The 24,162-nt window shown below is 42.1% G+C and overlaps 1 protein-coding gene across 1 annotated transcript in view; it reads right to left on the bottom strand.

The window, feature by feature from the left end:
* The window catches only part of NKAP (NFKB activating protein), a 35,013-nt gene extending 12,797 nt beyond the window's left edge, over positions 1 to 22,216 (bottom strand). Inside the window, exons 1-3 of the mRNA XM_077889450.1 lie at positions 21,666 to 22,216; positions 16,366 to 16,446; positions 142 to 212 (exon numbers count right to left, since the gene is read on the bottom strand). Of these exons, the coding sequence (XP_077745576.1) occupies positions 142 to 212; positions 16,366 to 16,446; positions 21,666 to 22,063 (550 nt within the window). The 5' untranslated portion in view covers positions 22,064 to 22,216. The remainder of the gene's footprint in view (positions 1 to 141; positions 213 to 16,365; positions 16,447 to 21,665) is intronic.
* Between the last annotated feature and the right edge of the window lie 1,946 nt (positions 22,217 to 24,162).

Raw genomic sequence — 24,162 nt, 5'->3', positions numbered from 1 at the left:
ATCAGTTTTATTGTATTTGAAATACTGAAAAAGAACAAGATGACAGGCAACTTGAGTAAAAGCATAGTCTATTGTTCAACTATTTATAAACATTTTTTTCAGCTTCTCAATAAAGAAGCTCTGTAGTATTTTAAAAAATACCTTCTGAAGTAGAAGCTGAAGTGCTGCTTTTCTTTGGCTCATCATCCTCTACTGGTGTGTGTTCATCAGAGCTGAATTTAAATAAGATGGTTGTAAGAATCAGAAAAGTGATAAAGTATGAACTGTGGAGTGTAAAAATATGGAATCAAAAAATTTCAGCAATGAAACCAATTGTCCAAGAACCATTAAAAGCAAACAATGGAATAACTTTGTAAGGGTATATAGTTTGAGGGTATACCATTTTCAAAATAACATAATAATCACATTTGTACAATGCTTTAGAGTTTACAAAACACTACTCAAACTAAAAGCAACATGTAAGATTCGTATTTTCAGAAGAAACCACAGGGCAAATGTATGGAACCATAAGGAAAGATGGAAAAAACTAGAGATAGGAAGACTGAGGGAAGATTTCATGATTTTATTCTATGTGTATAAAGTACATATGGTAGAGCAGCAACCATTCTTTCTCCCCAAAGCAAAAAGAACCTAACACACTACAATATAAAAAGATTTCATTCTATTGTAGACAATTCTGAAAAGAAGTACTATTAAAATTCTATAATAGTTTCAAAAAGGATGGGGTCCCTGGGTGGCTCAGTCAGTTGAGCAGCTGACTCTTGGTTTTGGCTCAGGTCATGATCTCAGGGTCCTGGGATCAAGCCCCACATCCAGCTCCATGCTCAGCAGGGAGCCTGCTCCCTCTCCCTCTGCCCCTTCCCCTCACTTGTTCTTTCTCTTAAAATAAATACATCTTTACAAAAAAATAGCTTAGAAGAGGAATTTTCATATCATATAATCTTTTAATCTGAAAATTACATTTGGAATAATTTAGGTATTGCCTAGAAAATTATTTGTTAAGATTCCTCCCAGCTCATTTTTTCAGTTCAGATTCTTTGATCATATTTGAAGGTACCTATAGGAACAAGTTTCAAATAATAATGCTATCACTATAACAAATCCCAAGTATACCTGTCAAGCACATTGTTTCAACTCAAAGAAGACTCAGCAACAGAGGAGAGGGAAGAAGAACCTTATGAATAGCACCAAAGGAAAAAAAATGAATTAGGCCTTCAGATACTATTTAACACAAGAAAACTAACTAGGGGCATCTGGCTGGCTCAGTTGGTGGAGCATGAGACTCTTGATCTTGGGGTTTTAAGTCTGAGACCCATGCTAGGTATAAAGAGTACTTAAAAATATAATCTTGGGGCACCAGAGTGGCTTAGTCGGTTAAGCGTCTGACTTCAACTCAGGTCATGATCGTAGGGTCCTGGGATCAAGCCCCGCATTGGGCTCTCTGTTCAGCAGGGAGCCTGCTTCTACCTCTCTCTGCCACCCTGCCTACTTGTGCACTCCTCTCTCTCTGTCAAATAAATATTTTTAAAATAAATTAAAAAATAAAATATTTTTAAAAACCCAGAAAATAAACAAAATTGTATTGGTATATTCATTTTTTAAAAATCCCTTTGGGAACAGATAGAGAACCCCAAAATAAACCTATGCATACATGGGCAATTAACCTATGGCAATGGAGTAAAGAATATACAGTGAATAAGGACAGCCTCTCTTTTTTAAAAGATTTTATTTATTTATTCATGAGAGACACATACAGAGAGAGAGAGAGAGAGGCAAAGACACAGGCAGAGGGAGAGAAGCAGGCTCCATGCAGGGAGCCCAACATGGGGACTACGATCCCAGGTCTCCAGGATCACACCTTGGGCCAAAGGTGGTGCTAAACTGCTGAGCCACCCAGGCTGCCTGGACAGCCTCTTTAATAAACGATGCTGGGAAAACTGGACAGCCACCTGCAAAAGTACAGAACTGAACCACTATCTTATATCAAAATAACTCAAAATGAATTAAAGACCTGAAAACAAAAAACACATAGAAGAAAACAGATGGAGCAAGCACCCTAACATCGGTTGTGGCAATGGTTTTTAGATTTCCCATTAAAAACAAAGGTAATAGGGGTGCCTGGGTGGCTCAGTCAGTTCAGCGTCTGACTCTTGATTTCAGCTCAGGTCACGATCTCAGAGTTGTGAGATGGAGCTCTGCTTTGAGCTCCCTGCTGAGTATGAAGCCTGCTTAAGATTCTCTCTCCCAGAAAAAAAAAAAAAGATTCTCTCTCCCGGGACGCCTGGGTGGCTCAGCGGTTGAACATCTGCCTTCAGCTCAGGATGATCCAGGGTCCTGGGATCAAGTCTTGCATCGGGCTCCCCTCGAGGAGCCTGCTTCTCCCCCTGTCTCTGCTTCTCATGAATAAATAAATAAAATCTTTAAAAAAAGGTTCTCTCCCCCTCTGCCCTTCTTCACCCCAGCCCCTGCACAAGCATGCTCTGACTCGCTCTCTCTCTCTCTCAAAAAAAAAAAAAAAAAAGGTAGAGGATCTAAATAGACATTTTCCAAAGACCTATAAATGGCTAACAGGTATATGAAAAAAAATGCTCAACATCACTAATCACCCCCTGATTGTATAAGTCAAAATAAAAAAGAGATATCACCTCACCTGTTAGAATGGCTAGTCTTGAAAAGAGAAGAAATAACAAGTGTTGGTGAAGATGTAGAGGAAAGGGAACCCTAGCACACTGTAGGTAGGAATGTAAATTGGTATAGGCACTATGGACAACAGTATGGAGGTTCCTTAAAAATTAAAAATATAACTACCGGGATCCCTGGGTGGCGCAGCGGTTTGGCGCCTGCCTTTGGCCCAGGGCTCGATCCTGGAGACCCAGGATCAAATCCCACGTCAGGCTCCCGGTGCATGGAGCCTGCTTCTCCCTCTGCCTGTGTCTCTGCCTCTCTCTCTCTCACTGTGTGCCTATCATAAATAAATAAAAATAAAAAAACAACAACAACAACAAAAAATATAACTACCATATGATCCAGCAATTCCACTTCTGGGTATTTATCCCCCCAAAAAACAAAAACACTAACTTAAAAGATATATGCTCTCCCATGCTCATTGCAACATTATTTATTTACGATAGCCAAACATGGAAACAACCCAAGTGTATATGGAGAGATGAATAGATGAAGAAAATGTAGTATAGGAGAGGATATCAACATAGTGGAGTAGGAAAATCCTGAGCTCACTTCCTTCCATAGACACACCATAATCTACAACTACATATAGAACAACTATCTCTGAGAATGAAATGAAGACTAGCAGAACAGATCACATGTAACTAAGGATATAAAGAAAAAGCCACACTGAGAAGGGTAGGAGAGGCAGAGACAGTCTGGTCAGGACCCACCCCCTTGGCATGGAGACCAAAAGCAGAAGGGATATCATAACCGTGGAGGCCCTCATTGAGAAATAAGAGATCTGCATTCCACATCAGCTTCCACAGCCTGAGGGACATGCACCAAAAAGACGAGCACCCATGATGTCTGGCATTGAAAAAAAGTGGGGTTTATGTCTGGGAGAGCCAGAGGGTAGTAGGAAATAAAGACTTCTCTCCTAAAAGGGCACACCAATGCAGAGGCATTAGTTTGAAAAGTACCTGGGTTAGAGATGAAGGAGATCCAAGGAGACTAAGTTAAGGATGTGTGTGGAGGAGCAGAGATCTGTCTGAACATTCTCCAGGGAAAGAAGCATTGGCAGGCATTTTTTTTTTTTTTACTTCCCTTACATCTAGCTGGTCCAGCACTGGTGGGCAGTATTTCTGACATTCTCATCTACCGTGCTAGCATTATGTGCACAGCCCAAGCAAACTGCCCTCACCTGAACTGCTCACCCTGGCCTGACACTCCTCTCTAGCAGCTCCCTACCCACCCAGCCAGCATCCTCAGCCAGCACCAGCACCCCTTGCCCATGTGCTCCTGCCCTGGAGGCCCAGTCCTATACACTAGAATGTCTGCATCAGTTGCAGCTGGACCTTGCAGCGAGCTGCACTGAAAGCCTGCCCTACTCAATAGTGCTAATGCAGCTGTCGCAACCAGGCCTTATAGCCAGCTGTACCAAGGGCCAACCCCACATACCAGAATATCCACATCAGCTGAAAACAGGCCTGTCAATCAGATGGGCCAGAAGCCTGCCGCACTCACCAGCATACCCATAATAGTCACAGCCAGGCCTAACAGACAGCTGCACCAGGAAACAGCCCTACATATCAGTGAGTTGGCACCAACCATGACCAGCCACAACAAGAGGGAGCACACAGCTTACAAAGGAGACACTCATGGGGTACCTGGCTTGGGAGACCAGGGAGGTTTGTACTACTGAGCCCCAGACACCTGCAGCATAAAGCCACTCCTCCAACACTGGGACAATAGCTGATCTATCTAAAACACAGAAACAAACACTGTGAGGCAAAATGAGGAGACAATGTGTTCCAAGTGAAAGAACAAGACAAAACCTCAGAAAAAGAACTAAATGAAACTAAGATCTACCAGATAAAGAGTTCAAAGTAATGGTCATAAAGATTCTCACTGAACTCAAAAGAAGAATGGATGAACACAGTAAGAACTTCAACAAAGAGACAGAAAATACTTTTTCTGAAGATTTTATTTATTCATGAGAGATACAGACAGAGAGAGAGAGAGAGACACAGGCAGAGGGAGAAACAGGCTCCATGCGGGGAGCCCGATGTGGGACTTGATCCTGGGACTCCAGGATCATGCCCTGGGCTAAAGCCAGGCACTAAACCGCTGAGCCACCCAGGCATCCCAGAAAATACTTTTTAAATCAATCAGAAACAAAGAACACAATAACTGAGATGAAAAATATAGGGCATCAACAGAAGATAACAGGATGTAGAAGAATGGATTAATAATCTGAAATACAGGGTAATAGAAACTACCTAATCCGAACAGCAAAAAGAAAAAGAACTGAATAAAGTGAGGTTAAGTTTAAGAGACCTCTGGGGTAACATCAAGTATGCTAATATTCACACTACAGGGGGTCCCAGAAGGAGAAGAGAGAGAAAAGGACAGAAAACTTATTGGAAGAAGTAATAGCAAAAAAAAAAAAAAAAAAAAAAAAGAGTAATAGCTGAAAACTTCCCTATGGGGAAGGAGAGAGACATCCAAGTCCAGAAAGCAAACACCCGCAAATTAGATGAACCAAAAGAGATCAAGACACATTACAAAGTGTTGACAGAGATAAAGAGAGAATCTTAAAAGCAGCAAAAGAAAAACAACTAGTTACATACCAAGGAACCCTAAGTAGATAAGCTGGTTTTTCAGCAGAAACTTCATAGGTCAGAAGAGAATGGCATGATATATTCAAATTGATAAAATGAAAAAACTTACAACCAAGATTACTCTACCCAACAAGGTTATCACTCAGAAGTGAAGAAGAAATAAGGAGTTTCTAAAAAAAAAGCAAAAGCTAAAGGAGCTCATTAATACCAAACCAGCCTTACAAGAAATGTTAAAGGGATTTCTTTAAGTAGAAAAGAAAAACCATAACTATGAGTAAGAAAATTATGAAAGAAGAGGAGCCTGGCTGGCTCAGTTGGTGGAGCATGTGACTCTTAATCTTGGGGTTCTGAGTTCATGCTCCATGTTGGGTGTAGAGATTACTTAATAATAAAATCTTTATAAAAAAAGGAAGAAAATTATGAAAGGAAAAGTCTCATTGGTAAAGGAAGCATATAGTAAAGGTAGGGGAATCAGCCACCTACATAGCTAGTATGAAGTTTTAAAGACAAAAGTAGTAAAATCAGTTAGACCTACAATAATTAGTCAATGGAAACATAAAATAGTAAGATATAAAATATGATGTCAAAAACATAAAACGTGGGGGGAATATAGTGCTTTTAGATGCATTTGAACTTAAGTGAGCATTAACTTAAAATAGATTGCTATATACCCAGAATGTTATATATGAACCTCATGGTAACTACCGACCAAATACCTATAATAGATAAACAAAAAATAAAAGAATACAGGAGTGCCAGGGTGGCTTAGTCAGTTAAGCATCTGCCTTCAGCTCAGGTCATGATCCCGGGGTCCTGGGATCAAACCCTGCATCAAGCTCCCTGCTCAGCAGGGATCCTACTTCTCCCTCTCCCCTTGCTTATGTTCTCTCTGTTGAATAAATAACTAAAATATTTTATAAAAAAAGAATACAAATATAACACTAAAGAAAATCATCAAATCTCAAGGGAAGAGAGCAAGAGAGGAAAAGGAACACAGAACGACAAAAACAATCAGAAAAAAAATTAACAAAATGGCAGCAAGTCCATACCTATCAATAATTATTTTTTATCAATAATTGTTTATTTTTTAAGATTTTATTTATTTATTCACGAAGGACACAGAGAGAGAGGCAGAGACACAGGCAGAGGGAGAAGCAGGCTCCATGCAGGGAGCCCAATGTGGGACTCAACCCTGGGTCTCCAGGATCACGCCCCAGGCCGAAGGTGGCACTAAACTGCTAAGCCACCCGGCTGCCCTCAATAATTCTTTAAATGTAAACTTACTAAGTGCTCCAATCAAAGCACACACAGTAGATGAATAGATTTTAAAAACGAGGGGTGCCTGGGTGGCTCAGTCAGTTAAACCTCTGCCTTTGCCTCAGGTGATGATCCCAAGGTCCTGGGATCGAGCCCCATGTCTGTTTCTCCCTCTGCCTCAGACTCTCTCTCTGCTTGTGCTCTCTCTTGCTCTCTTGTACATACATACATATTTAAAAAAAAAAAACCCCAAGAACAAAAAACCAGACTCATCTATATACTGCCTACAAGAGACTCACTTCAGATCTAAAGACACATAGAGACTGAAACTGAAGGGATGGAAAAAAAAGATATTCCATGCAAATGAAAACAAACAAAAAGCTGGGGTAACAATACTTACATCAGACAAAGCATGTAACAAGACACTAAGGATATTACATATGATAAAGGGACCAATCCAATAAGAGGATAGGACACTTGGGGGGCACCTGGGTGGCTCAGTGGTTGAGTGTCTGCCTTTGGCTCAGGTCATGACCCTGGGGTCCTGGGATCGAGTCCCACATCAGGCTCCCCGCAGGGAGCCTGCTTCACCCTCTGCCTGTGTCTCTGTCTCTCTGTGTCTCTCATGAATAAATAAATAAAATCTTAAAAAACAAAACAATATTACACTTGGAAATATCTATGCACCCAACATAGGAGCACCTTAATACATAAACCAAGTATTAACAGACATAAAGGAAGAAATTGACAGTAATACAATAATACTAGGGGGGACGCCTGAGTGGCTCAGTGGTTGAGCGTCTGCCTTCGGCTCAGGGTGTGATCCTGGGGTTCCGGGATCGAGTCCCACATTGGACTCCTTGCGGGGAGCCTGCTTCTCTCTTTGCCTATGTCTCTGCCTCTCTCTGCGTTTCTCATGAATAAATAAGTAAAATCTTCAAAAAAATAATAGTAGGAGGCTCCCTGTATGGAGTCTCACTTACATGGGTGGATAGATCATTCAGACAGAAAATCAGTAAGGAAGCAGTGGTCTTGAGCAATACATTCGACCAGATGGACTTAACAGTTATATACAGAACATTCTATCCAAAAGCAGCAGAATACACATTCTTTTCAAGTGCATATGGAATATGCTCCAGGACTGATCCCTTGTTAGGCCACAAAACAAGTCTTGATAAATTTAAGAAGACTGAAATCATGTCAAGCACCTTTCTAGACCACAACAGTAGGAAACTAGAAATCAATTATAAGAACTGGAAAAACACAAACATGTAAAGGAAAAACAACATGGAATTAAACAACCAATGGGTCAGGGTGCCTGGATGGCACAGTTGGTTAAGGGTCTGACCCCTGGTTTCAACTCAGATCGTGATCTCAGGGTCGTGAGATGGAACCCCACATCACGCTCTGTGCTCAGTGTGGAGTTTGCTTGAGGTTCTCTCTCCCTCTACCCCTCTCGCTTGTATACTCTCTCTCAAATAAATAAATCTTTAAAAATAAATAAACAAACAATGGGTCAATGAAGAAATCAGAGAAGAAATTTAAAAATACCTTGAGACAAATGAAAATGGAAACACAACACAAAATCTATGAAATGCAGCAAAAGAAATTCTAAGAGGGAAGTTTTTATACAGACTTAACTCAAGAACCAAGAAAAAATCTCCAATAAACAATCTAATCTTATATCTAAAGGAACTAGAAAAGGAACAAAGCCCTAGGTTTGTAGAAAGAAGAAAAGAGTAAAGATCAGAGTGAAAAATAAATGAAAAAGAGACTAAAAAGACAATAGATCAATGAAACTAAGAGTTGGTTCTTTGAAAAGGTAAAATTGATAAAACCTTTGGCCAGATTCATCAAGAAAAAGAGTGCTCATATAAATAAAATCAGAAATGAAAGAGGATAAGTTACAACCAATACTATAGAAATAGAAAAAAATCTTAAGAGACTACTAAGAACAACTGACAACAAATGGAACATTCCAGAAGAAATAAAATTCCTAGAAACAACAATCATCCAAGTCAGGAAGATTACAATACAGACTGATTACTACTAATGAAATTGAATCAGTAATCAAAAAATTCCCAACAAAAGAAACTCCAGGACTAGATGGCTCTACAGGTAGATTCTACCAAATATTTAATGAGTTAAGACCTATACTTCTTAAACAATTCCAAAAAATTGAAGAAAGACGGGACGCCTGGGTGGCTTAGCGGTTGGGTGTCTGCCTTCAGCTCAGGGTGTGATCCTGGAGTCCTGGGATAGAGTCCTGCGTTGGACTCCCTACATGGAGCCTGCTTCTCCCTCTCTCTGTGTCTCTCATAAATAAATAAATAAAATATTTTTTAAAAATTGAAGAACGGGCCTGAGATTTAAAGAGAGAACAGCTGGAATGCTAAGTTCGCACTTCTATCAAGGTAGGAAGACAGGGGAAAAAAGAAATAAAGAAACAAAAGGCATCCAAGGGGGAGGGGCCCCGCTAGGAGCCGGGCTAAGGCCAGGGTGAGTACCCCCAGGACAGGAGAGCTCCTTCTCGGAGAAGCAGGAGCTGCACCAATCTTCCCGGGCGGAAAGGCGCTTGCAGGGAGTTACAGCAGGACCCCAGGAAGGTGGGGATGCCCTCAGGCTCCCTGGGACACTGCGTCCTGGGGAGAGCGCGCCGAGCTCCCTAAAGGGCTGCAGCGTGCACGGCTGGACCAGGGAGCAGCTTGGAGAGCTTGGAGGGGCTCGGGCGGCGGCTCCACAGAGAGGGGGCTGCCCCCCGGGGAGCGCAAATCTAACAAACCCAACAGCGCAGGCCCAGGAGCACAGGGCGCCGGGGCCACAGCCCAGGATCCGGCCTCCCCCCGGGACAGGCAGAGGCCGGGAGGGCCCAGGACAGCAAGGACGCTCCTGCCCCAAGCTGATCAGATCAGTGGCCCCGCCCCTGGAGCATCCAGGCCCCTGCAGACCATAGTTACTGCGGGAGCTGAATCCAGGTTTCCAGAGCTGGCCGACGCCACTGGGGTTGTTCCTCCTGGGGCCTCACGGGGTAAACAACCCCCACTGAGCCCTGCACCAGGCAGGGGGCAGAGCAGCTCCCCCAAGTGCTAACACCTGAAAATCAGCACAACAGGCCCCTCCCCCAGAAGACCAGCGAGACGGACAAGTTCCAGGGGAAGTCAAGGGACTTAAACTATACAGAATCAGAAGATACTCCTCCATGTTTTTTTTTTTTTTGCTTTTTGATTTCTCTTTGCTTCCCCCACCTTTTTTCCCCCCTCTTTCTTTTTTTCTTCCTTTTTTCTTTTTCTCTTTTCTTTCCTTCTTTCTCTCCTCTCTTTTTCTCCTTTTCCCAATACAACTTGTTTTTGGCCACTCTGCACTGAGCAAAATGACTAGAAGGAAAACCTCACCTCAAAAGAAAGAATCAGAAACAGTCAAGTTACAAAATTTGGATTACAATTCAATGTCAGAAAGCCAATTCAGAAGCACTATTATAAAGCTACTGGTGGCTCTAGAAAAAAGCATAAAGGACTCAAGAGACTTCATGACTGCAGAATTTAGATCTAATCAGGCAGAAATTAAAAATCAATTGAATGAGATGCAATCCAAACTAGAAGTCCTAACGAAGAGGGTTAAAGAGGTGGAAGAACGAGTGAGTGACCTAGAAGACAAGTTGATGGCAAAGAGGAAACTGAGGAAAAAAGAGACAAACAATTAAAAGACTATGAGGATAGATTAAGGGAAATAAATGACAGCCTGAGGAAGAAAAATCTACGTTTAATTGGGGTTCCCGAGAGCGCCAAAAGGGACAGAGGTCCAGAATATGTATTTGAAGAAATCGTAGCTGAAAACTTTCCTAATCTGGGAAGGGAAACAGGCATTCAGATCCAGGAAATAGAGAGATCCTCCCCTAAAATCAATAAAAACTGTTCAACACCTCAACATTTAATAGTTAAGCTTGCAAATTCCAAAGATAAAGAGAAGATCCTTAAAGCAGCAAGAGACAAGAAATCCCTGAATTTTATGGGGAGGAGTATTAGGGTAACAGCAGACCTCTCCACAGAGACCTGGCAGGCCAGAAAGGGCTGGAAGGACATATTCAGGGTCCTAAATGAGAAAAACATGCAACCAAGAATACTTTATCCAGCAAGGTTCTCATTCAGAATGGAAGCTTCCAAGACAGGCAGTAACTGAAAGAATATGTGACCTCCAAACCAGCTCCGCAAGAAATTTTAAGGGAGACTCTTAAAATTCCCCTTTAAGAAGAAGTCCAGTAGAACAATCCACAAAAACAAGGACTGAATAGATATCATGATGACACTAAACTCATACCTTTCAATGGTAACTCTGAACGTGAACGGGCTTAATGACCCCATCAAAAGGCGCAGGGTTTCAGACTAGATAAAAAAGCAGGACCCATCTATTTGCTGTCTACAAGAGACTCATTTTAGACATAAGGACACGTACAGCCTGAAAATAAAAGGTTGGAGAACCATTTACCATTCAAAATGGTCCTGAAAAGAAAGCAGGGGTAGCCATCCTTATATCAGATAAACTAAAATTTACCCTGAAGACTGTAGTGAGAGATGAAGAGGGACACTATATCATACTTAGGGGATCTATCCAACAAGAGGACTTAACAATCCTCAATATATATGCCCCGAATGTGGGAGCTGCCAAATATATCAATCAATTAATAACCAAAGTAAAGACATACTTAGATAATAATACACTTATACTTGGTGACTTCAATCTAGTGCTTTCTACACTCGATAGGTCTTCTAAACACAACATCTCTAAAGAAACAAGAGCTTTAAATGATACACTGGACCAGATGGATTTCACAGATATTTACAGAACTTTACATCCAAACTCAACTGCATACACATTCTTCTCAAGTGCACATGGAACTTTCTCCAGAATAGACCACATACTGGGTCACAAATCGGGTCTGAACCGATACCAAAAGATTGGGATCGTCCCCTGCATACTCTCAGACCATAATGCCCTGAAATTAGAACTAAATCACAACAAGAAGTTTGGAAGGACTTCAAACACATGGAGGTTAAGGAACATCCTGCTAAAAGATGAAAGGGTCAACCAGGAAATTAAGGAAGAATTAAAAAGATTCATGGAAACTAATGAGAATGAAGATACAACCATTCAAAATCTTTAGGATGCAGCAAAAGCAGTCCTGAGGGGGAAATAGATCGCAATACAAGCATCCATTCAAAAACTGGAAAGAACTCAAATACAAAAGCTAACCTTACACCTAAAGGAGCTAGAGAAAAAACAGCAAATAGATCCTACACCCAGCAGAAGAAGAGAGTTAATAAAGATTCGAGCAGAACTCAATGAAATGGAGACCAGAAGAACTGTGGAACAGACCAATAAAACCAGGAATTGGTTCTTTGAAAGAATTAATAAGATAGATAAACCATTAGCCAACCTTATTAAAAAGAAGAGAGAGAAGACTCAAATTAACAAAATCATGAATGAGAAAGGAGAGATCACTACCAACACCAAGGAAATACAAATGATTTTAAGAACATATTATGAACAGCTATACTCCAATAAATTAGGCAATCTAGAAGAAATGGACGCATTTCTGGAGAGCCACAAACTACCAAAACTGGAACAGGAAGAAATAGAAAACCTGAACAGGCCGATAACCCGGGAGCAAATTGAAGCAGTCATCAAAAACCTCCCAAGACACAAAAGTCCAGGGCCAGATGGCTTCCCAGGGGAATTCTTTCAAACGTTTAAAGAAGAAACCATACCTATTCTACTAAAGCTGTTCAGAAAGATAGAAAGAGATGGAGTACTTCCAAATTCGTTCTATGAGGCTAGCATCACCTTAATTCCAAAACCAGACAAAGACCCCACCAAAAAGAATTATAGACCAATATCCCTGATGAACATGGATGCAAAAATTCTCAACAAGATACTAGCCAATAGGATCCAACAGTACATTAAGAAAATTATTCACCATGACCAACTAGGGTTTATTCCCGGGACATAAGGCTGGTTCAACACTCGTAAAACAATCAATGTGATTCATCATATCAACAAGAGAAAAACCAAGAACCATATGATCCTCTCATTAGATGCAGAGAAAGCATTTGACAAAATACAGCATCCATTCCTGATCAAAACTCTTCAGAGTGTAGGGATAGAGGGAACTTTCCTCGACATCTTAAAAGCCATCTACGAAAAGCCCACAGCAAATATAATTCTCAGTGGGGAAGCACTGGGAGCCTTTCCCCTAAGATCAGGAACAAGACAGGGATGTCCACTCTCACCACTGCTATTCAACATAGTATAGGAAGTCCTAGCCTCAGCCATCAGACAACAAAAAGACATTAAAGGCATTCAAATTGGCAAAGAAGTCAAACTCTCCCTCTTTGCCGATGACATGATACTCTATATAGAAAACCCAAAAGCCTCCACCCCAAGATTGCTAGAACTCATACAGCAATTTGGCAGCGTGGCTGGATACAAAATCAATGCCCAGAAGTCAGTGGCATTTCTATACACTAACAATGAGACTGAAGAAAGAGAAATTAAGGAGTCAATCCCATTTACAATTGCACCCAGAAGCATAAGATACCTAGGAATAAACCTAACCAAAGAGGTAAAGGATCTATACCCTAAAAACTACAGAACACTTCTGAAAGAAATTGAGGAAGACACAAAGAGATGGAAAAATATTCCATGCTCATCGACTGGAAGAATTAATATTGTGAAAATGTCAATGTTACCCAGGGCAATTTACACGTTTAATGCAATCCCTATCAAAATACCATGGACTTTCTTCAGAGAGTTAGAACAAATTATTTTAAGATTTGTGTGGAATCAGAAAAGATCCCAAATAGCCAGGGGAATTTTAAAAAAATAAAACCATAGCTGGGGGCATCACAACGCCAGATTTCAGGTTGTACTACAAAGCTGTGGTCATCAGGACAGTGTGGTACTGGCACAAAAACAGACACATAGATCAATGGAACAGAATAGAGAACCCAGAAGTGGACCCTCAACTCTATGGTCAACTAATATTCGACAAAGGTGGAAAGACTATCCACTGGAAGAAAGTCTCTTCAATAAATGGTGCTGGGAAAATTGGACATCCACATGCAGAAGAATGAAACTAGACCACTCTCTTGCACCATACACCAAGATAAACTCAAAATGGATGAAAGATCTAAATGTGAGACAAGATTCCATCAAAATCCTAGAGGAGAACACAGGCAACACCCTTTTTGAACTCGGCCACAGTAACTTCTTGCAAGATACATCCACGAAGGCAAAAGAAACAAAAGCAAAAATGAACTACTGGGACTTCATCAAGATAAGAAGCTTTTGCACAGCAAAGGACACAGTCCATAAAACTAAAAGACAACCTACAGAATGGGAGAAGATATTTGCAAATGACGTATCAGATAAAGGGCTAGTTTCCAAGATCTATAAAGAACTTATTAAACTCAACACCAAAGAAACAAACAATCCAATCATGAAATGGGAAAAAGACATGAACAGAAATCTCACAGAGGAAGACATAGACATGGCCAACACGCACATGAGAAAATGCTCTGCATCACTTGCCATCAGGGAAATACAAATCAAAACCACAATGAGATACCACCTCACACCAGTGAGAATGGCGAAAATTAACAAGGCAGGAAACCACAAATGTTGGAGAGGATGCGGAGAAAAGGGAACCCTCTTGCACTGTTGGTGGGAATGTGAAATGGTGCAGCCACTTTGGAAAACTGTGTGGAGGTTCCTCAAAGAGTTAAAAATAGACCTGCCCTACGACCCAGCAATTGCACTGCTGGGGATTTACCCCAAAGATACAGATGTAATGAAACGCAGGGACACCTGCACCCCGATGCTTCTAGCAGCAATGTCCACAATAGCCAAACTGTGGAAGGAGCCTGGGTGTCCATCGAAAGATGAATGGATAAAGAAGATGTGGTTTATGTATACAATGGAATATTACTCAGCCATTAGAAATGACAAATACCCACCATTTGCTTCAACGTGAATTGTCAATTGGAGAAGGACAAACATTATATGTTCTCATTCACTATAAATAATAGTGAAAGGGAATAGAAGGGAAGGGAGAAGAAATGGGTAGTAAATATCAGAAAGGGAGATAGAACATAAAGACTCCTAACTCTGGGAAATGAACTAGGGGTGGTGGAAGGGGAGGAGGGCAGGGGGTGGGAGTGAATGGGTGACGGGCACTGAGGGGGGCACTTGACGGGATGAGCACTGGGTGTTATTCTGTATGTTGGCAAATTGAACACCAATAAAAAATAAATTTATTATTTAAAAAAATTGAAGAACAAACTCACTCTCTGAGGACAGCATTATCCTGATACTAAAACCAGACACCACAAATAAAAAAAAATTACAAGCCAATATCCCTGATATATGTATATGCAAAAATCTGCAACAAAAAATATTAGCAAACCAAATTTTATACATTGAAAAGATCATATACCATACTCAATTAGAAATTATTTCAGAAATGCAAGGATAATTCAATATCCACAAATCAATCAACATTAACACATTTAAAGGAATTTATTATTTTTATTTTTTAAAGATTTTATTTAGTCATGAGAGGGAGAGAGGGAAAGAGAGAATGAGAGAGAGAGAGAGGCAGAGACACAGGCAGAGGGAGAAGCAGGCTCCATGCAGGGAGCCCGACGCAGGACTCGATCCTGGGTCTCCAGGATCAGGCCCTTGGCTGAAGGCGGCGCTAAACCGCTGAGCCACCCGGGCTGCCCCTAAAGGAATTTATTAAAGGAATTTAAACATTTTTTGTGTGTTGTGTTAATATACCACATTAACAAAATAAAGGAATAAAAATTCTATGATAATCTCAATAGATGCAGAAACAGCATTTGACAAAATTCAACATTCAAATAAGATACAAAGTGAATATAGAGAAAACATACCTCAACTTAAGAAAGGCCAGATACGACAAACCCATAGCTAACCTCACACTCAACAGTAAAAAGCTGAAAGCTTCATCCTAAAATCAGGAACAAGACAAGGATGACCACTCTCGCCACTTTTATTCAACATAATACTGAAGGCCTAGCCACAAGACAAGAAACATAAAAGGTAAAGAAGTAGTAAAATTGGTAAAGAAGAAGTAAAACTGTCACTATTTGCAAATAATATATATAGAAACCCTAAAGACTCTATCTACCATCCATGTTGTTTGTCAATCATACATCAAAAAAAAATCCGTTTGTAAGGCTAACATGTGATATGCAATCTATTATGTTGAGAAAAATAATTCAAAATAATATAAATGTATTTGTCTTAATACTGCACCCTTCTATGAATAGGAAATTAGCATCCCATGAACTATAATTTAAAAAGAAAACTATGTTAAAATCCATTAGCAACATTTTATTTTTTTATTTATTTATTTTGCAACATTTTTTAAAAAAAGATTTTATTTATTTATTCATGAGACAGAGAGAGAGAGAGAGAGATGCACAGACAGAGACATAGGGGAGAAGCAGGCTCCATGCAGGGAGCCCGATGCGGGACTCGATCCCGGGACTACAGGATCATGCCCTGAGCTGAAGGCAGAAGCTCAACTGCTGAGTCACCCAGGCATCCCTAGCAACATGTTTTCATCATTAGGTATGTTCAATGTTTAAAAATTTTAAGGGGTAGAATATCATAAATCACAAAAAGGAGAAAAAAAACATGAGCTATACTTAAAAAGTTCTTCACTTAACAAAAATTTTGACAATTGTCTCTGAATTTAAGCAAATGTTACATTTTTAAAGTGTATTTTTTAATCACTTACTCTGGTTCTGGATTCTTTGGAGAAAGTCCCCATACTTCAGGAGCTCCCAATTCTCCAATCCTTTCTCTCTCACTTAATCTCCTAGAAGATACAGGCATATAAATTAGAATTCCATAACTAAATTGTCTCCTAAATATATAATCAATTCAAAGGAGTCTAGTTAAGTCCTGTTTTCCCTTTATATTTTAAAACTTAAATTAATAAATTAAGTATACTCATTATAATCTGATGTTCTTTGATAGTACTACCAAATAGTACAGACTATAGGCAGCCTGAGAGGCCGGGCGAGAAATCCAGACTAAAAGGCTTGTCAAGTGCATCTCCTCTGCCTTACGCATAACATAGTTCCTAATTGCTCATTTTGTCTTCTGAAATATGTGGCACAAACAGTTTTATATTTGGAAATAACTTCTTTGTTTACACACAATTATGAGAATAAAGAGCAGCCTCTACTTTTGGTTTAGTCAACCCATTTTCAGAAACTCAGGAATAAAATAAAAATGAACCATTAGAAATAGAAAATAAAGAGAGCTCTGAAAATGAAAGAAAAGTTTTATTTGACAAAAATTGTTCTCAATGAGATACGGGGTTCGTTTTCTCCATTTTCCCTTTAGTTCCTTTAGTTCCTTTTTGGAAAAGGACTATATCCTCTATGTACTCTTGAAGGATGTGAAAATTTTTCTTATGTTTGTGACATTTTTAAAAATTTTGCTCATAAAATACAAAAAACAAAGGCTCAATTCCTTAAAGTTTACCTGCTTGTGATTCCATTTGTTAAAACAAACTCTTACAAAATAAATTGGTATGATTGTTTGAATATACTATTTTTTACTTCTTTATTCAGGAGAAAAGGTATTATAATCATGCAGAGTTAGACTCAGGTTTCCCCCTTAAAGAAAAGCCTAAAAGGGTCATACTTATAACTCAATTTGGAATATATATACAGGTGGAAGTATGACAGGCTATAAGAACAGTCAAGTTCTCATCCCTGCTACCCCCAGCTTTATCTGTAACTCATCTTCTGGATGTACAAATGCAAATTTCATCCAAAAAGTTCCAACATTTTTTGGTGAGGATTGTCCAATAGGAAACTGGTTGCTTTTTGAGTAACATATGAAAAATTTAATTTGGAGAGGTAGGTCTCCAACCTAACTCAGTTCTGTTTTTCTTGTTTCTGCTTCCATTCAGGAAGGCCTAACAGCTTACACTCAAGGACTATTTATTATGTTCCAGGAACTAAATCATTACAACTCTAAAAGCCTTGACACTAATTTTATCCCTTTTTAAATGGTTAAGAAATAAAGCTCGGGAGAAGTTAAGAAACTTGCTCAAGGTCACACAACTAACAGGCAGCAAAGCAAGGCTTCAAATTCAGGCAGTCTGATTCTGGAGCCTGTCCTCTTCATTGCTCGCTATGCTTTATTATTTCCCATTCCTGAAAGAAAAAGATTTATGGAGACATCTCTGAGCTGTTGGAATCTTATTGCACCTCTCAAAGCTTGTGATATTCTTAAATTTCATTTTTAACATAGAGAACACAAAAGCACTTATACAGTCCCTGACAGGACACTTAATAAGCTGTAGATATTATGACTTACACAGCAATAATTATAATCCATTTCCTTTCAATCCTTCTTAAACTATCCACTTTTCCACTCCAAAACTCATGAGAGGACACCTGATCTCACACTGACCTCATTTTTCATGGTCAAGCTGAGACCATTTAACAAGACCTTTTTCAATGTAGCTTAATCAACAGTTTAGCAGATCACTTTTGCTCCACTGAACCATCTTGTCTCAGAAGTTTTTCTCCCCTCCAATTTAAACTTTTTTTTTAATAACCAATTTAAACTTTTAATCTCAAGCCTTCCAAACTTGGTAGGAAACATTTCCACTTACAAAACCTGTTACCTCAAGCCTGTCTGATCATCCAACAAGCAACGGTTGTTCGCCTACAAAGTGCTAGGCTCTGCTAATTTTGTGATCAATTAAAATACGTCTCTTCTTTTCCAGGAGCTCAGTCTCTAGTGTGAAATAAAAACATGCTTACAAAAAATAATGACACAACCAAGCAAGTACTGTAATTCTCATAGGTGTGAGGTTCAGAAGAGAACCCCTAAAAGCCAGAAGGCAGAAGAAAGCAGTGAGACACCAGGGTGCTCCCTATGAAGCCACTCGAGGAAGAGGAGGAGGAGGGAAAACCCAAGGGACGAGAGGGGTGGAAAAAGGCATTGTGTGTGGAGGGGACCTATGGGATGGAAAAGGGTTGAAAAAGGCACTGCAGGCAGGGGGGTGGGACTGAAGGAGGAGAAAAGGAGGAACAAGAGGTTGTGGGGTGGAGACTGAAGGGGTAGAAAAGACTGGGAAAAGGTTGCGGAGGAGGAGTGGAAACTAAGGGATAGAAAAGGGTAGGAAAAGGCATTGGGAGAGGGACTTAAGGGATAGAAAAGGCAGAAAAGGTATTGAGGGAGACTGAAGGGATGGAATGGGATGGAAAAAGGCAAGTGGGGACTAAAGGCATAGAAAAGGGTGGAAAAGGCACTGAGGGGAACTGAAGGGATAAAAAAGGGGGGGAAGGATTGGGGGAGGCTGAAAGGAGAGAAAAGAGGGAAAAAGGTGTGTGAGGGGAAGGAAGGGAGAGAAAAGCGTGGGAAGAGACTGGGGGCGGAGGGTATGACCAAAGGCATAGAAAGGGGTTGCAAAAGGCACTGGGGGGACTGAAGGATAGAAAACGGGGAAAAAGTGTTGGGGGGCTGAAGGGATTGAAAAGAGTAGAAAAAGGGATTGGGGGGACTGAGGGGATTGAAAAAAGAGAAAGGTGTTGTAGGAGGGACTTAGGGATAAAAAAGAGTGGGAAGAGGTTGGGGGGTAGAGTGGGACTACAGGTATAGAAAAGGGTGGAAAAAGGCATTAGGGGGACTGAAGGGATAGAAAAGGGTGGGAAGAGACTGGTGGGAGAGTGGGTCCAATGACACAGAAGAGGGTGGAAAGAGACATTGAGGGGGACTGAAGGGATGGAAAAGGGTGTTGGGGGAAGACTGAAGCGACAGAAAAGGGTGGGAAGAGGTTAAGAGGGAGTGTGACCAAATGTTGGAGAGGATGCGGAGAAAAGGGAACCCTCTTGCACTGTTGGTGGGAATGTGAAATGGTGCAGCTACTCTGGAAAATTGTGTGGAGGTTCCTCAAAGAGTTAAAAATAGACCTGCCCTACGACCCAGCAATTGCACTGCTGGGGATTTACCCCAAAGATACAGATGCAATGAAATGCCGGGACACCTGCACCCCGATGTTTCTAGCAGCAATGTCCACAACAGCCAAACTGTGGAAGGAGCCTCGGTGTCCATCGAAAGATGAATGGATAAAGAAGATGTGGTTTATGTATACAATGGAATATTACTCAGCCATTAGAAACGACAAATACCCACCATTTGCTTCAACGTGGATGGAACTGGAGGGTATTATGCTGAGTGAAATAAGTCAATCGGAGAAGGACAAACATTATATGGCCTCATTCATTTGGGGAATATAAATAATAGTGAAAGGGAATAGAGGGGAAGGGAGAAGAAATGGGTAGGAAATATCAGAAAGGGAGACAGAACATGGAAGACTCCTAACTCTGGGAAATGAACTAGGGGTGGTGGAAGGGGAGGAGGGCAGGGGGTGGGGGTGACTGGGTGGCGAGCACTGAGGGGGGCACTTGACGGGATGAGCACTGGGTGTTATTCTGTATGTTGGCAAATTGAACACCAATAAAAAATAAATTTATTATTAAAAAAAAAAGAGGGAGTGTGACCAAAAGGATAGAAAACATGCATTTTTGGAATGCATTGGAAAATGGAAAAAAGCACTGGGGGGAGTAAAAGGGTTAGAAAAGTGGGTAAAAGGGGGACTAAAAGGGACAGAAAAGTGGAGGGGGGAAGAGGTTGAGGGGGGAGAGGCACTGAAGGCATAGAAAAGCATGGAAAAAGACATTGGCGGGTGACAGAAGGGATAGATAGCAAAGGGAAGAAAAGGTGTTGGGAGGTACTGAAGGGATAGCAAAGAGTGGGAGGGGAGGGACCGAAGGCATAGAAAACAGTGGAAAAAGACATTGGAGGGGGACTGAAGGACAGAAAAGTGCAGAAAAAGGTGTTGTGGAGGGGTGGGATTACAGGGATAGCAATGAGTGGGAAGAAGTTAGTTGGGGAGAGGGACTGAGGGCATAGAAACATGTGGAAAAAGACACTGGAAGGGGACTGAAGGGGATAGAAAAGGGTGGGAAAGGTTGAAGGGGGAGTGGGACCAAAGGGATACAAAAGCGTGGAAAAAGGCATTGGGGGGATTGAAGGGATAGAAAAGGGGGGAAACGTTTTGTGGTGGAGAATGAAGGGATTGAAAAGGGAGGAAAAGGTGCTGTGGAAAGTGACTGAAGAGATAGAAAAGGGAGAAAAAGAGGTTATGGGGGGGACTGAAGGGGTAGAAAAGGATGGGTAGAGGTTGGAGGGCGAGTGTGACTGAACACATAGAGAAGTGTTGAAAAAGGAATTGGCGGCGGGGGGGAACTGACGGGATAGAAAAGGGGGGGAAAAGGTGTTGGGGCGGAATGAAGGGATAGAAAAAAGGATGGGAAGAGGTTGCAGGGGGAGTGGGACCAAAGAGATAGAAAAGGTTTGAAATAGGTATGGGGGGAACTGAAGAGCTAGAAAAGGAGGGGGGAAAGGGTGTTGTGGTTGGGGAATGAAGGGATAGAAAAGGGGGAAAAAGGTTATGGGGGGACTGGTAGTGGTAGAAAAAGGTGGGAACAGGTTGGGAAGGAGTGGGTCCAAAGGGATAGAAATAGCTAGAAAAGGCATTGCGGGGGGGCAGGGGGCGGACTGAAGGGATAGAAAAAGGTGGGAAGAGGTTGGGGGAGAAGTGGGGTCGAAGGCATAGAAAAGGGTTGAAAAAGGCATTGAGGGGGACAGAAGGGATAGAAAAAGGTGGGAAAAGGCATGGGAGGGACTGAAGGCATAGAAAAGGGGAGAAAAGGTCTTGTAGGGGGGTGGGTCCGACGGGACAGAAAAGGGTGGGAAGAACTTGCGGGGGGCGGGGGAGTAGGACCAAAGGGATAGAAAAGGGCTGAAAACGGCGTTGACAGGGAAGGCGGGAGGGGCTGAAGGGATAGAAAGTGGGGGGGGGGGGCGTTGACAGGGAAAGGGGTGGGGCTGAAAGCGGCGCGAGGCAGAGAGTGAAAACCGAATAGTCTGAAGGGGGATGAACGGTGAGACAGACACGGAAGTCGGGTGGGCTCCTGCAAGAGAAGGCGTGCCCGTCACACTCACTTCTGCCGCAGGCTCTCCTCCCTCTCCTTGTCCAGAAGGCTAGGCCACGGCTTGTCACTTCCGTAGGGACGCGAGTAGCCGCCATAATACGCAGTCGAGGAGGCAGAAAAGAAGGGGTTGCCCCGCGGCGCAGAGGGCCGCTCCCGGGAGCGGGATCGGGAGCGGGATCGGTAGGACTGGTTTCGGGACCCTTGGCTGAAGCCACCCAGCTGATGGCTGAGACCATTCCGGTCCCCAGAGCGAGAGCAGGAGTGCGAGCGAGAGCTCGAGCGCGAGCGGCGGCCCCGCGGGGAGCGGGCGGATCTGCTGGGCTTAGGGCTCTTTGACGAGCTGCGACGCTTCGACCCGGAGCCCGAGGCCTCCCTCTCTGGGCTGCGGGAACCCGACACTGGAGCCATCACAGGCACTGGGTCCCCTAAGCCGCTAGAGAAGCGGGCGCTCTCGCGAGCCTCGGGAGATCTCGGTTGGTTTAGGTCCCCAGACCCGCCGTGGCGCCGCCACCCTAACCTGGGGAAACCTTGGAAACAGTTCCGGGTACGTCGGCAAATCCCTTCCCCCGACCTAGGTAGTCCTACCCACGGGACTGTGATGGGTGTAGCGGTATAAAGAGGTCGTGGGGCAACCGGGTCCACTCATCCTTCCGGTCCTGAGTGAGGCTGCTCACATCTAACCCGGACTGCGGAGCTTGTCCTTTCTGCAGCGTTCAATTGAAATACCTGAAGGGAAGGGCGATAGGCCACAGCGGCCGTGTGAATAACAAAAGTTAGTGTAACTCTCTCTATATATGTGTTTGTATGGCGCTGTGTGTAGGAGCATACCCACCCCCACACGCATTTTTTTAAAGATTTTTATTTCAGAGAGCGCAGGCAGGAGCACAAGGGGGCGAGGGGAGAGGGAGAAGCAGCCCAAGGTGGGCTCCATCCCAGGACCCTGAGATCATGACCTGAGCTGGAGGCAGAGGCTTAAGCCACCCAGGCGCCCCCATAATTTTTTTCTCTCTAATCTCAAACAAAATAAGGAGCATCTATCAAAACTGGTGATGAGCTATGATGTCTAAGCCCTATTTTGACCAGTTAACTTAGAGGGCACAAATTCTTTGTTAATAACTTGAGCCTGATACACCACAGTTAAGTCTGTGGCCCAGAGAAAACTGCTTATTTATTCCCCAGAAATTCATCTCCGCTAATGTGCCCCTACTTGTCCAGCCCTGTAGACGAGTCCCATCATAAGGCAGCTCAGCAATACATGGCTAATATTTATTCTATTCATTTTATACTGTTTTTATCTTTTTTATTTAAAAGAGAGAAAGAGAGGGAGGGATGGTCAGAGAGAGAGGGAGAAACAGACTCCCAGTTGAGCAGGGGCTCCCCTCGGGACTCAATCCCATGCCCCAATCCCAGGATCCTGGGATCATGACCTGAGCTGGAGGCGGAGGCTTAACTGACTGAGCCACTCAGGCGCCCTATTTTCTACTGTTTTTAAATAAAATAACATATGAACATTAATTCTACGGACTTTAATTTTTTTTAAGATTTTATTTATTTATTCATGAGAGACACAGAGAGGAGAGAGAGAGAGACAGAGAAGCAGGCTCCATGCCGGGAGCCTGACGCTGGCCCCAGGACTCGAACCCAGGTCTCCAGGATCACACCCTGGGCTGAAGGCGGCGCTAAACCACTGAGCCACCTGGGCTGCCCCGAACTTTAATTTTTGAGGGTACAATGAGTTCGCTGTGGAAATTCAGAATCCAGTCTACTAGTAGTCAGATGGCCTCTTGGGCTTTTCCTCCTAAAAAGCAACTTATGAGACCATGAACACTAATGCCATAGATTATTGGAAGTCTCCTCTTTTAGAATTTAAGGGAAAGATGCTAACATAATGTAAATGGAAAAAGTGGACCACACTATTGGGTATCTTCTAGGTAAAAACAGTCAATCATTGGATGAGGGCTATGGACTAAATTGAGTAGGAGAAATTATATGATTTGGGATGGGGATTTGGAGAAATTTCTAACAAGAAAGTTTTGGATGGGAAACCTACACCCAACTTTTGTGACACCAGGCTGTACACTTTCACGTCTACTGCCTATAAAAACCAACTTTGCAACAGCGCTTGGTCTACCTGCCCGATGGCTGGTAGGCATGCACTTTGATTCCAATAATAAAACCCATACCCCAGCGTCTCTGGTTGGCATGATACTAAAAAACAATAAAAAAGGAACATTTAGTATAATTTACCTGTGAAGCCATCTGGTCCTGGACTTTTGTTTGTTAGGAGTTTTTTGGCTACAGATTCAATTTCATTATTATTTCATTGATTATTAGTAATCAGCCTGTTCATCTTTTCTATTTATTCTTGATTCAGTCTTGGAAGATTGTATGTTCCTAGGAATTTATCCATTTTTTTTCCAGATTGTGCTATTTGTGGGCATATAATTCTCTGTAGTACTCTCTTACAGTCCTTTATGTTCCCATGGTGTCACTGGTAACTTCTCTTT

The sequence above is a fragment of the Canis aureus genome, chromosome X (assembly GCF_053574225.1).
Source record: "Canis aureus isolate CA01 chromosome X, VMU_Caureus_v.1.0, whole genome shotgun sequence".
NCBI lineage: Eukaryota > Metazoa > Chordata > Mammalia > Carnivora > Canidae > Canis > Canis aureus.
The sequence above is the reverse complement of the archived record's forward strand: the minus strand, read 5'-3'. Positions and strand labels throughout refer to the sequence as shown.